The following is a 13,763-nucleotide window of genomic DNA, read 5'->3' as shown; positions in this document are numbered from 1 at the left end:
TTCTTAATTATATATTCATATCTTTCGAGGTATACCAATCGTCTCATTCAGAGACGATATCTCTTTTATCGTATAAAAATTTTCCAAAGTAATTTTGCATCCATTTAAAAGATTAATAAAAAAAAAAAGATGTTCTCATCGATACTACGATTATATAAAAATAGTTACGTTTATATGAACTTTGCGAGAAAATTCTGCAAATCAGTACACTCCCCTTATGTACACACTTTATCTAAAAATAAGTACACGCCCTACGATGAAAGAAAGACTAATCACCTTTACCACATCCATTAAATCGATCCGGCTTTCTCTCCTTGCTATTAAACTTAAGTCAATTTGGTTTAACGAATGTGTAAAATAATCGCAACCATGTCACCCAGTCAGATATTATACACAGATATTATTGCCTTTGAAATTTGATGAAGTATATATACCTTATATGTATATATACCTTATACGTAATATACCTTATATATATTTACATTAGATCCACAATAATGACAGAGACATGTGTTTGTGGTATATATTTAAAAATATAATTAACTCGATAGAAAATAAGATTTGGCACTCTACAAAAATATTTTACATTTGTCACATGTATGCAATATATACTTGCTAACTAAAGAAAATAATATTATGAATGTATATTAATGTTGGGATAGGATTATAGATGCAGGGACTCTTTAAAAGACATCTTATTAATATTTATATAATATTAAAATATTATTACGTGGGCTAGTCTTTTAATTAGATTATCCATTGTATTGGAAATTGTTATATATATATTTTTTTTTAAGACTAGAATTCCAAAATTTCAACCATTAACTTGTAACGTGATTTCTCTCCTTCTCTCTCTCTCTCTCTCTCTCTCTCTCTCTCTCTCTCTCTCTCTCTCTTTCATAAGACTTATTTTTATTTTAAATAACTTTCTAATTTGTTTCTATAAAAACTATCTTTATATATTGATATAAACTAAAATAGTACCTTAACAATACTTCTGAAATCAAGAAAGTGTTATTTCATCTATTCAGATACTTGCTTAGATAAAGATTTCTGAATATGAAATAATATCAAATATACTTTCCAAACAACATATATGAGGTTAATGTATTGCAAAAAATAATTGCTATACATACAGCACTATCTTACAAGTATAAAACAGATATGAGAGTAATTTATTTGGTTTAGAAGTCTACCAGATCATCAGCATTTCTGTTTACTGGATCTCCTTTTAATAACGCAATGATCATACTATGAAAGAAAAAAATAAATTATTATAAAAAAAAGAACAGATTAAAGACAAAAAGCTTTTCATATATGGATATTACTTACCAGTAAAGGTAAAGAAAAAATAAGACTAAATAATATCCAAGATAGATCAAACAATTCCTAGTATGTCTTTTCAATTCTCCACGATTGTGGATCTCTGTAGGATCATATACACCCATATTTCCACTAGGGACACCAAAAAACTCATAGAACAACCAAAAAGTCATTGGTAAATTAACCAAAGTTAGTATTAATTGGCCATGTATTAATAACAAAAATACCAAAAATGTATGCGTCACTAATTTTGGAGTGACCCACTGTAAAATAGATAATAAACAATTAACAACAGTAAATCTTTTTCTTACTAATTAAATAAATTTAATACAATTACAAGTTTAAGATACTTATAAATATGGAGACTTATACTTTCATATGAATAAAAGTAATATACACAATTTAATATGATAATATTCTTAAAAATTTACCGCATTTAATTTTGAACAACATTGCTGAGCATTTAAATAATCACATTCGAGATCTGATAACGTAATAATCTATAAAGATACATCAAGAAAAATACAGCGAAAATGGTGGAAATGTAAGAGAAAAATGGTTATTAATTAAAAATATAAAACAACGCCGCAATTCGGTTAAAAAATAATAACGAGGCTAGATCAAATACGGCGCCGGCACATGTTTGCCATATTGCAGAAACAATATGATGTATAAAAATCCCTAGTAAAAGCTTGAAAATAACAATAATACATATATTGAAATATCATATATGCAAGCCATGTCGATTGTATGTGTAAGGTATATAGGTAAGAAAGGATACAAAATATACTAAAAGAAAGAGCACAGATCCGGTATTAATTAAAGCGATGGCAAATAATAATGGCTCTGATATCAAGCCCATAGCGAAGATATGTTAATTTTAAGTAATGCACGCGCTCATAAATGTTTGTCTTCTTCTTTAGTATATCACTCAACCTATTTTCTGCACAGTAAGTTTTCATAAAGCATAAGTCAGTAACCGCGATAGAAGTCGACACTAACACGTGCGCCACTCTGTGTTGTATCATGGAATTTAAAAGTATACTGTCGATAACAATAATTCACATTTATGAATTCAACACCCGTATTAATTTACATTCTATATGTTTTTCTTATAAAAAAGAAAAAAAGAATGGGTTCATCAAAGAGATATAATTAAATATCGATTTATATTAAATTAAATTAACCTATTTATCCTTCCGTAACTTCGATAAATATTTGAAAGTATCATCTAACATTACGTATCATAACGTCTGACTCACACATTCGTCATCGTTCTTAGAAATTTAATCAATTCTATCAAGGATTCTATGAATTTACATATTGATAGGCATAAAATGTTGTTTTAATTCAACAAATAATGGAAAGTTTCCAAGTATCTGTCATATAAATTATAAGTTTCTTACATTTTCATGATTATCATATCGTTCACCTATTTTAATGTATGATATTTGAAAATTTATTTTATATATACGAGATTTAATTATTATATAATCTACAGACAAAATATTTACTTCCTGCTGTAACAAATACAAATTAATAAACTACAATTTATATACACACACACACACATATATATATATATATATATATATATATATATATATAAAATATGTATATATGTAAATATAAAAACAAGTTTTCTACTTACCGACGTTTAAAATTTAGTTCTGACACTGACTACTTTCTATTGTCGGTACCATAGATTATATTTTTAGAAGTCCGAAAAGAATAAATTCTTTTATATAATATAAATCTAATAAAAACATTATTTCTTTCGTAAGGCTGTTCATTATCCTTGAAGTATTATTCTTAAACTCGCTATTGGCGTAAACGTTGTTTTTGACGCGTTTTACGTGAAAAATTAGTTTCATATAGTAGCGCCCTCTGGAACTTTTCGGCAAAAAAGAAGAAGCTCGTAACTCCATTACTAATTTTCATATAAACAATTGAACGATGTGTTTTGATTCAGTGAAGTAAACAATTACTTTTTTTTGACTTATGTTTGTAAATTGACGCTCAGATTTTCTAATTCATTCTAAACTTACGAAAAACTCATAAAATGGGATAAATATAAAATAATTTTCATTCAATATTTTCATTTAATATCAGAATCATTGTCTTCATCTAATACCAATAAAAACGAACTGTTCACGATGATTAGTTTCTGAATTACAAACGAAACTATGCATGATTTTCTTATTATAATTAAACTACTCGTTTTTAAGGAGCTGCTTTCAAGGATTTGCTTTATATTTTTAAATAACTAGATAATGAATTTTTAGATCAACATTTTTAGCAATTAATATAATAATTCTAATTTATCTTACACTGCAAAAAGGTATCTCTCGAAAAGATAGTAATCAGTTTCTATTCAAGAAGATAAGATTTATACTTTTCAGATACATTAAGATTGTTTTAAGGTTTTCTTTCGTTTCGTAGAATTTGGAATCAAATTTTGTTGTTACGGTTTTTGATTGATAATTGATTAAATTAGAGCACGAAGCAAAAGAGAGACTATATGCCGAAAAGGCCTCCACAAACTGTGACTCAAGAGGGCAATTATAGGCTATGGAATTATTTTCGAAGATTCGCCAGAAACTTTCGAGAATAGATCTTAGTCATATTTTAATTTTACCATGTTCTCATTCAAAATGCTCAAAATGGTGATGGGTGTAAGAGTGTAGATTTGAAAAACTAATACGACGTAACAATCCGTCTCCGGTTCCACATTGTCACGCGTATGCGAATAAAATTATTTACATGTAACCCAAACGCACGCTATCATCAAAGAAAGATATACATATGAGATATTGAAAAGTATGAATGCACAGTCTACTAAAACTATTTACTTTAATCCACGCGAAACCAATTGTTATGTACACGTAAAAATGGGAAATAACACAAGCTTACATCTTAACACGATAAATGCATGGTGGGGACATCATTCCCCATTTATATTCGTAGTTCATATATTTTCCATATCTTTCGCTGAAGTCACACATCCTTCGAACAAAAAGTAATGAATAGTCTTAAAACTAGAAAAAAGCATCTGTCGCAAACTAACCTTTCTACTAGATGAGACGCTGAAATATTCCTATACTCTGACGACTCATGCGCCGTCTATTGACATTACCACGAAGTACGATATCTATATGAAGTCGTCATCATCATAGTATACAACAATTTTCATGTATTGAGAACACTGCCCTCTTCCTTCAATGTCCTTTCATAGGTATTTCGACAATTGGGTAAAATGGTATGTATTTTATATCCAAAAATTATGATTCAATCGTAATATAAAATAATTATACTATGATAGAATATGAAACAGTAGTATTCTCTTATTTAGATGTTATAAATATTATAACAAAAACGTTGTATATCGATAATAAAATTACTTTAACTGCAAAATAAAATCATCAGGATGAACGTGTATAAACAATGATTTAAAATACCGATCAATGTGTTTTCTTGAGTAAAATTGTGCGGTTTCAATACTTCTTTTTTATTTATTAGAAGATATTATTTTGTTAAAATTAGTTGATCTTATTCAGATAACGTGTATGAATCAACATAACCTACAAAAAGTGTTTTGATTTTCTATTACAGACGGAAGCCACAATCAGAACTCGGAAATTTATGACAAATCGGCTACTATGCCGAAAACAAATGGTATGTTTTATAATACGAACAAATATATGTATTTTTTTAAGACAGTAATTTGTCATTTTTATAGTAATTATATGATATATTTTTATATTACAGGTTGTGGATGTGCATCATCCTGGTCAACCATCTGTTCGTAAAACAGAAATACGAGAAAAATTGGCCAAAATGTATAAAGTGACACCTGATGTCGTATTTGTTTTTGGGTTTTTAACACACTTTGGCGGAGGCAAATCTACAGGATTTGCTCTTATTTATGATACCTTAGACTTCGCAAAGAAGTTCGAACCAAAATATAGGTTAGCAAGGCATGGTCTTTATGAAAAACAAAAGCAAACAAGGAAACAACGAAAAGAACGTAAGAACAGAATGAAGAAAGTTAGGGGTACTAAAAAAAGTAAAGTTGGAGCTGCTTCTAAGAAGGTAGGAAATACATTTACTTTTATATTTGATATGAGCGAGAATAAAATAATTTTAAAAATTAATTTGCAAAGGGAAATTCTCATTTATTGCATGTATTTATCTATATTATATTATGGCGATGGGCTTAGCAAATATATTTTTTCCAAATTTAAGAACTAAAATTTTCAATGTTTTAAGTATAAAAAACAAAATAAATAACTGCAGTATATGATTTTTTATTAAAGTTCTATTACTTTAAATTAATATCACAACAATTGTTTATATGGTCGTTTATTCTCTTTCATGCATGCTATGGTGGAATATGCTTTTTATTTACTTTCTAGGGGAGAAAGTAGACAAATGCTCATCATTTGCACTACAAACCTCAAGAAGGAATAGTCTCTTATTCTGACGCTTATATATGGTCAGCATGTAATCTCAAATTCTATTGTGTTTGATATGATTATGGTTTTAATTAGTATTTTATATTGTTTGATTTTATTTGAAATATATCTTTTCAATTGCTTTCTTAAATAACTACAAATTTGCTGTAGAAGTTTCAATACTTATAATACATGATTTGTAAATCACTAGATAATTTATTAGATAGCTAAACGTATGAAGAGTATGTTTTTATCTAAAAAAAAAAAAAAAAAAGTGTGTTTTAATTTTATTTATAATTAATAATTATTTTCTTTACTTGCTAACATATTCAGTAATCAATATAGTAGGAGTGTAATAGTAATATAAATCTACTTTTACAATAATATAAAAGCCCCTCATTAAAATAAATCATGCTGACTTGAATCTAACTTTGCTTATTCTTTTCTTATATTGCATAAATTTATAACAATAAATAATTCTTTTGTTTGGCTTATGGCTTGGCTTGGTTTGGTTTGGCTTGGCTTAAACAAAGTGTGATTATAGATATAGTAACTCCTTTGCAATTCTAACCAGCTTCTCATAGTATTTTCATGTGCTTAATTTTAATATAATCATTTATCTTGCAGTAAACCCACTACACATCAGGAAGGCCACAATGTCCATAACATCAACATAAAAATTGTTATAATTAATTTGAACAATAATATTGAGATAATAATTATGATAAATTTTATGAAATAAAATAGTGTTCTTCTTGATAATAAACATCATCTTATGTATAATTTTTTATATATAATTAATTATATAGAAAATAATAAGCAAATAATAATTGAAAGATGTATACTATAGATTTAAGATTACTTTATTACGGGAATATAACTTCAACAGAAGCTGAATTGCCTATTGATTCAGTTTCGTTGTTTTCCAGTAGTATCACAGATGCCTCGGTAGTATAACTTTCAATTGCATCACTTTCCGTTATGGTTTGCTCCGTCGAAAATGTAGTTTCCGTGGTTGGTGGAGACAACATGGTTTTGAATATATTGTTATAATTATCATTTGACCAATCATTATCGGATAATTGATGCGTTGATTGATCAGGCATGAATGAAGAAGGCATATCCCATTCCCTTGAATCATTATAGACAAATTCATTATCAATTGTGTCTCCCATTCGAATGAAATACCAACGACCAATACGAAATCCGATATCGTATTTCGGATCAAATGTTATTTTAGCTGGAATATACAGAAAATATAGAATAATTTGCAAAAATATAGAATAAAATGCGAAAAGGAATCTGAAAATCTTTAAAGGAAAAGCTATAGCGACTTACACAAATCTACAAAGAATCCACCAGAGTTACGAACGCGATCCTGTATCTCAGCTTTGTTGAGATTTATCATGTCTCCATTTTCTGAATCGTTATATTCAGTTTTCCTTCCTAACAGACGATCTTTTAAAGTTCGAAACCAATCTCGCACTCCTTCACCGAATTTAACACGTGTTAAATCTCTTCGGAATCCAATATTTTCTGAGAAAATACGTCATATTGGTTTAGTATTATGAAAAGAGTAATTTTCACGATTTCAACTATTACTGCAGTATAATATAATATTATAATATAATAGTATAACGTAATATTGTTTCATGATATTACAAATTCAAATACATCTACCCTCAGCTAGTTTATTTATTTGCAATATTATTTTAAACATTTATAATGATTATTTTAAGATATGCAAGATCACAAAATTGATAATGAAATGACTTCTCAAACCGATCAGTATCGTAATCCTAACTATAGACAATACAAGACCTTCGTTATAAAGAGCAATCGAGGTAGAAATTTGACACGTCAAGAGAAACAGCAAAAGGATTGGTAACCACATGTTAACTCAACGCAAAAACGTTTTTATTAACAATAACTATATTTTTCCTTAGATTTATATATGTACGGCAGGAAGTACACGTCGTGCATATTATGATTATCTCGTTAGTGCTAGCAATTTTATCAATAATCAAAATAAATTCAGGTTACTCTTGCGAACGATTGACCTTGACCATTGTGATATTGATATAATAGGATATCTCAGATTGAGAATAACAGATAGCGTCGCACTATACCAATGTTACATGACATATTTTATTAACGTATTGCATTATTATCAGTATTATACTGGGATAACTTGGTTTTTGCTGTATTGCATAAAAGTTAACTCGTCTAGAGTTGCATTGTTAAAACTACAGCATATCTAACGATCGTGGTTCATGTGGAAACATCAAGATTTTAGCCGGTCTCGTATTAAACGTGACATCATTATGTTGTGGCACGGAATATTTACTCTGGATTTTCATTGATCGGAGAATGCCCATGCTATCCAACGAACTCTCGAGGTCTTTAATCTCCCAAACAGCCAGCCCATTTCTATCTTGGCTGGGTAGAGAGAGACATGTCACGTGATGCAGTGACGGAGGAACATTTCTGTAGACCCGTAGTAGGATACACAAAACGACCAAGTATATACTGATGTTATCTTGGCTAGACAATTGTCATTACACGACCTGTATTACCTAACACATTTGATTTGTTCAATTAATTTTTTTGAAATTATGTACTGGCGAGGTTTAACAGTTATTGATAACTTGATTAATCTTTGAACAGTTCCAACATTTGTTGTCGTATGGTAAATATCTAGCTATAAAACAAACAAGAATGGTTTTAGCTTTTACGATATAATCAAATATTCTTATTTAACATTGATTTCATTGTATTCATCAATTTGCATATCTCTTAATAATATAATTACCATATTTTCTATTAATATTCAAATGTCTTTGACGTAACTTGATATTAAATTTCTCATACTTTACAGTGCCTATATGTACATGGTACAAAAGTACAAAGTTACATTCAAGCAAATATACAAAAATTATATAATTTCTCGTATTACGGTATAATGTAATTCAATTGAATGCAGTAGAAATTACTGACGGTCATACGGCGCATGCTGCTTTCGTCACGATAACGATCGGCATAGCGATGGAATTTGTTAAAAAGACATATAACGCTAGAAAAACATGAAAAACGTACGAAGATGGCTCATGTAGATACAATTGACTCGTCGTCGAATGTTTGGGTCCAACGGAGATAAGAAGCAATATAATAATCACAGATATCTTGTTGATCTTATAGAGCGTGAAAATTCTACAGTTAATACAAGTGAGAAAAGATAACGCGTTAGAATACTGTAACATTTCAAATAAATATAATATCATCGATCTGCCTCGAAAGCATTAGAAGCTATATATTTTGGGAATGTAGGTTTATGATCAAGTATATTATGGCCTCCTGTGTTAAAGACAATTTCTTGAACAATTAAAAAACATATCTTTGGAACGTATAACATAGGAAACGCTTGTAGTCTAAAAGAGATTTTTTTTTTGTTTTTTTTTTGTTTTTTTTTTTTTGTTTTTTTTTCGTTTTTTTTTTTTAATCAAAATAGATAAGGGTTATAGAAGGCATTAAATCAAAATGATTGTAGCATTAACAGAAAAGAAGAATTCTAAAGTAAATGAGCCGAACGAATAACTTGGGCCAGTCCTGTACCTACCCACACTCGTTTGAACGTTGGTCGGGCTATACCCTTGTTAGAAAACAGTTACCTTCCTACCCAAGCGTATTTCATACGAAAGGAGAACCTCACGTTTATCGATTTAGAATTGATATTCGGTTCTAATGTTGGAATTATCGGACGCCGAAGCGCCTGCTTATGCTAAAAAGTAAAAAGTTTCGAAGAAAAATAATAATCAAAGACGATAAATCGTGATCGTGATTTTCAATAGGTAAAGCTTTGTGCAGCTGTGCTTGCCTGTAACGAACGAGGAAGAAACGCTGAGCCAAGTGGTCGTGGAGTGGGGAGGTAGGAACAATATGTCTACTACCAATTCGAGCCGCTTGAGAACGATTCCGTTCAGCTTGGATTTATTAAAGGTTTTAAACATTGAAATAATTCCTTATTGATAAAGTTAATTGAACTTTAGATTAAAATGTTTGGCGAAGGTGCAATGTGGGATGATTATGGGAACAATAATGAGGATAAGGATAAGGAAGAACCGCCTGAGAGACTTGTGGTTGATGTAGATATACCACTACTTAAGATTGAGCCAATGTCCCCAACTAGGAGTAACTCTTATGAATCCCTACAGGTATATTATGTATAGTTTGTTTAAATACCCTAGTATTTATGGTATTTACTTAAGATTTTTTTTGGATTCAACGCGTTTGGTAATTTTCATTGTATTCAATCGTAAGAATTTTAGATCAATTAAATGCGTCAGTATTATATCTTCGATGACCAGTGTTGGGGGACTGCTTACTTGACGTAATAATGGAAAACTTTTTGTGCTATACTTTAAACGATTATATTTTTGTCGCGATTAAATACGATCCAGATGATTTATTGATTTTAATCATGCGTCGTGATGATTTATCGGAGAAAAAGAAAAATAAAAAGGGGAAAAAAAAAAGAAGGAAAAACAAAAATAATTTTTTAATAATTGGTTAAAAAACATCATTTATACATATTTTCCATAAGAAACATGATATATGTATTTTATTGCAGAGTCCATCACAACTGCCTATTGTTACCCCATTCAAGTTGAAAGATCCAATAATTCTTCTCGAAAGATGTGATAAAATTTGGGAAACTCTTAAATTAATTAAAAATGTACAAAGTAAAGGATCAGAAAATGTGATTAATAATTCTATAGAAAAAATAGATACGACAAATTTGACTGAATCTTCTTTCGAAAAAGATCCAGAACCATCATATATTATATATCAACCAGTATTGGGTAATAATAACAGTGCATTACCAAATTTCAAATTTTCAGTTAAAAGCACTAAGAAATTATTTCATTGCAATGTATGCGGTAAAGAGTATAGTGAAAATCGATCCCTTAGATCCCATTCACAAAAAATACACGGAATATATATACCACCTAAACGTAAATACAATAAGTCTAAATACAAAGAGATCAGCAATGAATGTATAAATTCTGATCCTACTGCACAACCTACAAACTGCACAAAAATAAATGAAAACGAATTTCAAACAGAAAAGAAAAATAATTTGTTAGATAAGGATATTGTCCAAACAAAATATGCATATCGTGGAAAATGTCCTCTCTGTAAACGTACTATAACAGATTTGCATAAGCATTTAACTGAATATCATAAAATAGGGTGTCCAAATCTTGTTATGAAAGAATTAGAAAGTAATGCGCTAGTATCTCCAAATATTAGTCTTCAGGATTTAACAAAAGCAATGGTCAATACAATGTCATCATCTGAGCTTTCAGATAATGAGAGTACAATGATATCAGAACAAATGCTACAAAAAAAGATAAACTTGAATGAAATACCAAATGTTGAAAATGCTTCTGAGAATTTATATACAGAAGAAGTTTCCAAATTCAAATGTGAAATATGCCTTGGGGTATATGCCAGTTATAATAGTTTTTATAAACATAGCCGTATTCATAGGAGTCGAGGAGAAACTAAAAATAATTTCAATGTTCTCAAATGTCGTTACTTAAATTCTCCATTAAATGCCAAACGTACTGAGTTATTATTATCCACAGCTACTTCTAATCCACAAAATAAAGAAAAGACTAAAACATCTTCATTGGATTCCATGGAAGGTGTGAATTCACAAGAGCATGAAAACAATTCTTATAATTACAACAATAGAACAAGAGGAAGTAAAAAATATCTTGATAGATCATGTATTTGTGGAAGATCATTTCGCGAATATCATACTTTAGTATTGCACAAAAATAGTTGTAAGTTTAAAGATACTAGTGAAACGGAGTCCTTTATGGAAGACAATCCTGACCGAGATTCTGGAAGTGGTATTAATATTAAAATAAAGAAGAAAAATGATTCTTATGAAATAGTTAGCAGAGATAGTGGCGATGAAAATAAATCTAAGGATTCTGGCCATCCTTATGACTGCGATACTCCATCAGATATTTCAGATATTATTTTTGAAAATACTAATGAAGTATGTGAAGAAAATCATTCTTTGAACGCACTTGAATCCTCTAAATATAGTAAAAATCATAGTATATTGAAAATAGAAACGATTGATGAAAACATTGATGTTGATATAGAGGAAGATTCACGGAATATACCACTTAATGAAAATGAAAAAAATGATCAGATTAATGAAAACATGCAGATTAGAAAGACACAGGAACAAAAAGGAAATATTGAAGTAGTGCCTCCTACATATTTATGTGAGACAATTATGACAGAACAATCAGAAACGACAGATGATTTAAATATATTAAAAACGAAACAAAAGTCAATCGATGCGGAAAACAGTACAGATTTAATCAAATCTAAGAAAAAGAAATCAATTGAGAAAACAAAAACTTCAAATGTTTTTAAAAAGAAAAAGGAAAATTTGATTAAAATTGATAATCAAAAATCATTATCTAATACATCAATGTATGTAAACACAATCTGTCCCTGCGGTGAATCATTTCAAACTTTGAGAAGCTGCAATTCACATATAGCAAAATGTCATCCATTATTTCTCAGATGCGGTTACTGTACAGAAAGATTTAATAGTATTGGCGAATACAATAATCATAGGTGTAATGTGAAGGTAGGGAAAAAGTTTAGTGAATTACAAGCAGATATGTCTTGTCCTTTTTGTCATACTATCGTAAGAAACAAAAATGAATTTGATCAACACATTAAATTTCAACATTTTGATCCAGAATTACCTTATCAATGTCATGAATGCACACAAAAATTTCCTAGTAGTACAGGATGTCAATTACACTTTCAAAGGGCACATGGCAAATGTGTATGTAACGTGTGTGGTACAAAATTAACTGCCGCAGCAAAACTTAGACATGAAGGATATCATTATGGTCTTGGGTTCCCATGTCACATATGTAAGAAAACTCATTCAAGTCGAAAACATTTAATAAATCATTATGAAAATATACATGGAGAAACTGATAAGTTAATGACATGCAATATTTGCTTACAACCAATAAAGAAAAAGTCATATAGTTGGCATATTTATTCTCATAAAACTGTAACAGCATGTAAACTATGTAAGAAGGTCTATTGTGATGCAAGAACTTTAGAGCATCATGTTATATCATCTCATCAAGGTAAATATCCCTGGATTAAATGTAAATTTTGTACCAGAAAATTTTGCAATAAAGAGTTACTAGAAACTCATATAAAGAAAGAAAAATGTAATCGTTATCTTCTCGAAGTTCAAAAGAAGTCAAGAAAAAGTTCAAAAGATCGTACTTTACTGCATAGTTAGTGTTTTAAGGCAATGTATTTTTACAATCTTAAATCAATTTTGTTTCCTTAATGAGAATAAATTAAAATTAAAGTACATATAATTTTATTGCATTTGATAAATTGTTATGCTAAAAGATAATTTACATTTTGATTTATATTTAACATAATATAATCGATTATTCAACATTTTTAATATAAATATTTAGTGTCATTGCCCTAGTTAAACTGATTGACTGCTTATATTTGACTTAGATAAATAGAGTATTGTGATAATTGTAATATATATTTATAATAAATGCTTGTGCTTGGCTATATGAATATCAATGTCGATAATAATTATAGCTCTTGACGAATGCACTCTACAAATTTAAAATATAATCATCCTAAATCTTTAATATTATAAGTGTCACTACACTACATTACAATTAACAAAATAATAAATATTATTCATTTGGATACTTTATATTTAATGCTTCCATGTTAGAAATATTGTAAATATTCCTGCTACAAAGATAAAGTAGATGTTTAAATAGCAAGAATATTGATTGTAATTTTTTTTTTATTTTTCAAGATAACAAATCATTGAAATTAATAATTTAATGACTTAACAAATGTAATAATATGTAACATTAATTAGAAAATCCA

At 29.0% G+C, this 13,763-nt stretch overlaps 4 protein-coding genes across 13 annotated transcripts; 2 read left to right on the top strand and 2 right to left on the bottom strand.

Annotated features, from left to right (window-relative positions):
• Positions 1 to 698: 698 nt before the first annotated feature.
• LOC124430258 (protein cornichon homolog 4) lies at positions 699 to 4,378 on the bottom strand. 3 transcript variants are annotated; one of them, XM_046976561.1, is made up of 5 exons: positions 4,237 to 4,378; positions 2,105 to 2,266; positions 1,755 to 1,823; positions 1,333 to 1,586; positions 699 to 1,251 (listed from the first exon to the last, which is right to left on the bottom strand). In XM_046976561.1, exons 2-5 carry the CDS (start codon positions 2,183 to 2,185, stop codon positions 1,185 to 1,187), a joined length of 471 nt encoding a protein of 156 aa, XP_046832517.1. In that variant the 5' UTR covers positions 2,186 to 2,266; positions 4,237 to 4,378; the 3' UTR covers positions 699 to 1,184. The 3 variants fall into 3 exon arrangements, with proteins under 3 accessions (XP_046832517.1, XP_046832514.1, XP_046832513.1); XM_046976558.1 differs by having other exon boundaries at positions 2,105 to 2,337; positions 4,237 to 4,351; XM_046976557.1 differs by lacking the exon at positions 4,237 to 4,378 and adding an exon at positions 2,975 to 3,226.
• A 106-nt stretch (positions 4,379 to 4,484) lies between these two features.
• Positions 4,485 to 6,543, top strand: LOC124430259 (40S ribosomal protein S24). Of its 2 annotated transcripts, XR_006943713.1 has the most exons (5): positions 4,485 to 4,582; positions 4,936 to 4,998; positions 5,092 to 5,415; positions 5,739 to 5,818; positions 6,405 to 6,543. XR_006943713.1 is itself a non-coding variant. In XM_046976562.1 (4 exons), exons 1-4 carry the CDS (start codon positions 4,580 to 4,582, stop codon positions 6,405 to 6,407), a joined length of 393 nt encoding a protein of 130 aa, XP_046832518.1. In that variant the 5' UTR covers positions 4,485 to 4,579; the 3' UTR covers positions 6,408 to 6,543. The 2 variants fall into 2 exon arrangements, 1 of the variants encoding a protein (XP_046832518.1); XM_046976562.1 differs by lacking the exon at positions 5,739 to 5,818.
• A 79-nt stretch (positions 6,544 to 6,622) lies between these two features.
• LOC124430257 lies at positions 6,623 to 8,249 on the bottom strand. 3 transcript variants are annotated; one of them, XM_046976556.1, is made up of 3 exons: positions 8,125 to 8,249; positions 7,116 to 7,313; positions 6,623 to 7,017 (listed from the first exon to the last, which is right to left on the bottom strand). In XM_046976556.1, exons 1-3 carry the CDS (start codon positions 8,153 to 8,155, stop codon positions 6,644 to 6,646), a joined length of 603 nt encoding a protein of 200 aa, XP_046832512.1. In that variant the 5' UTR covers positions 8,156 to 8,249; the 3' UTR covers positions 6,623 to 6,643. The 3 variants fall into 3 exon arrangements, with proteins under 3 accessions (XP_046832512.1, XP_046832510.1, XP_046832511.1); XM_046976554.1 differs by lacking the exon at positions 8,125 to 8,249 and adding an exon at positions 7,599 to 8,118; XM_046976555.1 differs by lacking the exon at positions 8,125 to 8,249 and adding an exon at positions 7,458 to 7,575.
• LOC124430246 (zinc finger protein 521-like) lies at positions 8,183 to 13,219 on the top strand. Of its 5 annotated transcripts, none has more exons than XM_046976528.1 (4): positions 8,183 to 8,299; positions 9,626 to 9,702; positions 9,824 to 9,988; positions 10,405 to 13,219. In XM_046976528.1, exons 3-4 carry the CDS (start codon positions 9,830 to 9,832, stop codon positions 13,135 to 13,137), a joined length of 2,892 nt encoding a protein of 963 aa, XP_046832484.1. In that variant the 5' UTR covers positions 8,183 to 8,299; positions 9,626 to 9,702; positions 9,824 to 9,829; the 3' UTR covers positions 13,138 to 13,219. The 5 variants fall into 5 exon arrangements, with proteins under 5 accessions (XP_046832484.1, XP_046832483.1, XP_046832481.1 ...); XM_046976527.1 differs by lacking the exon at positions 8,183 to 8,299 and adding an exon at positions 8,859 to 9,002; XM_046976525.1 differs by lacking the exon at positions 8,183 to 8,299 and adding an exon at positions 9,010 to 9,562.
• The last annotated feature ends 544 nt before the right edge of the window (positions 13,220 to 13,763 follow it).

The sequence above is a fragment of the Vespa crabro genome, chromosome 17 (genome assembly GCF_910589235.1).
Source record: "Vespa crabro chromosome 17, iyVesCrab1.2, whole genome shotgun sequence".
Lineage (NCBI taxonomy): Eukaryota > Metazoa > Arthropoda > Insecta > Hymenoptera > Vespidae > Vespa > Vespa crabro.
The sequence above is the reverse complement of the archived record's forward strand: the minus strand, read 5'-3'. Positions and strand labels throughout refer to the sequence as shown.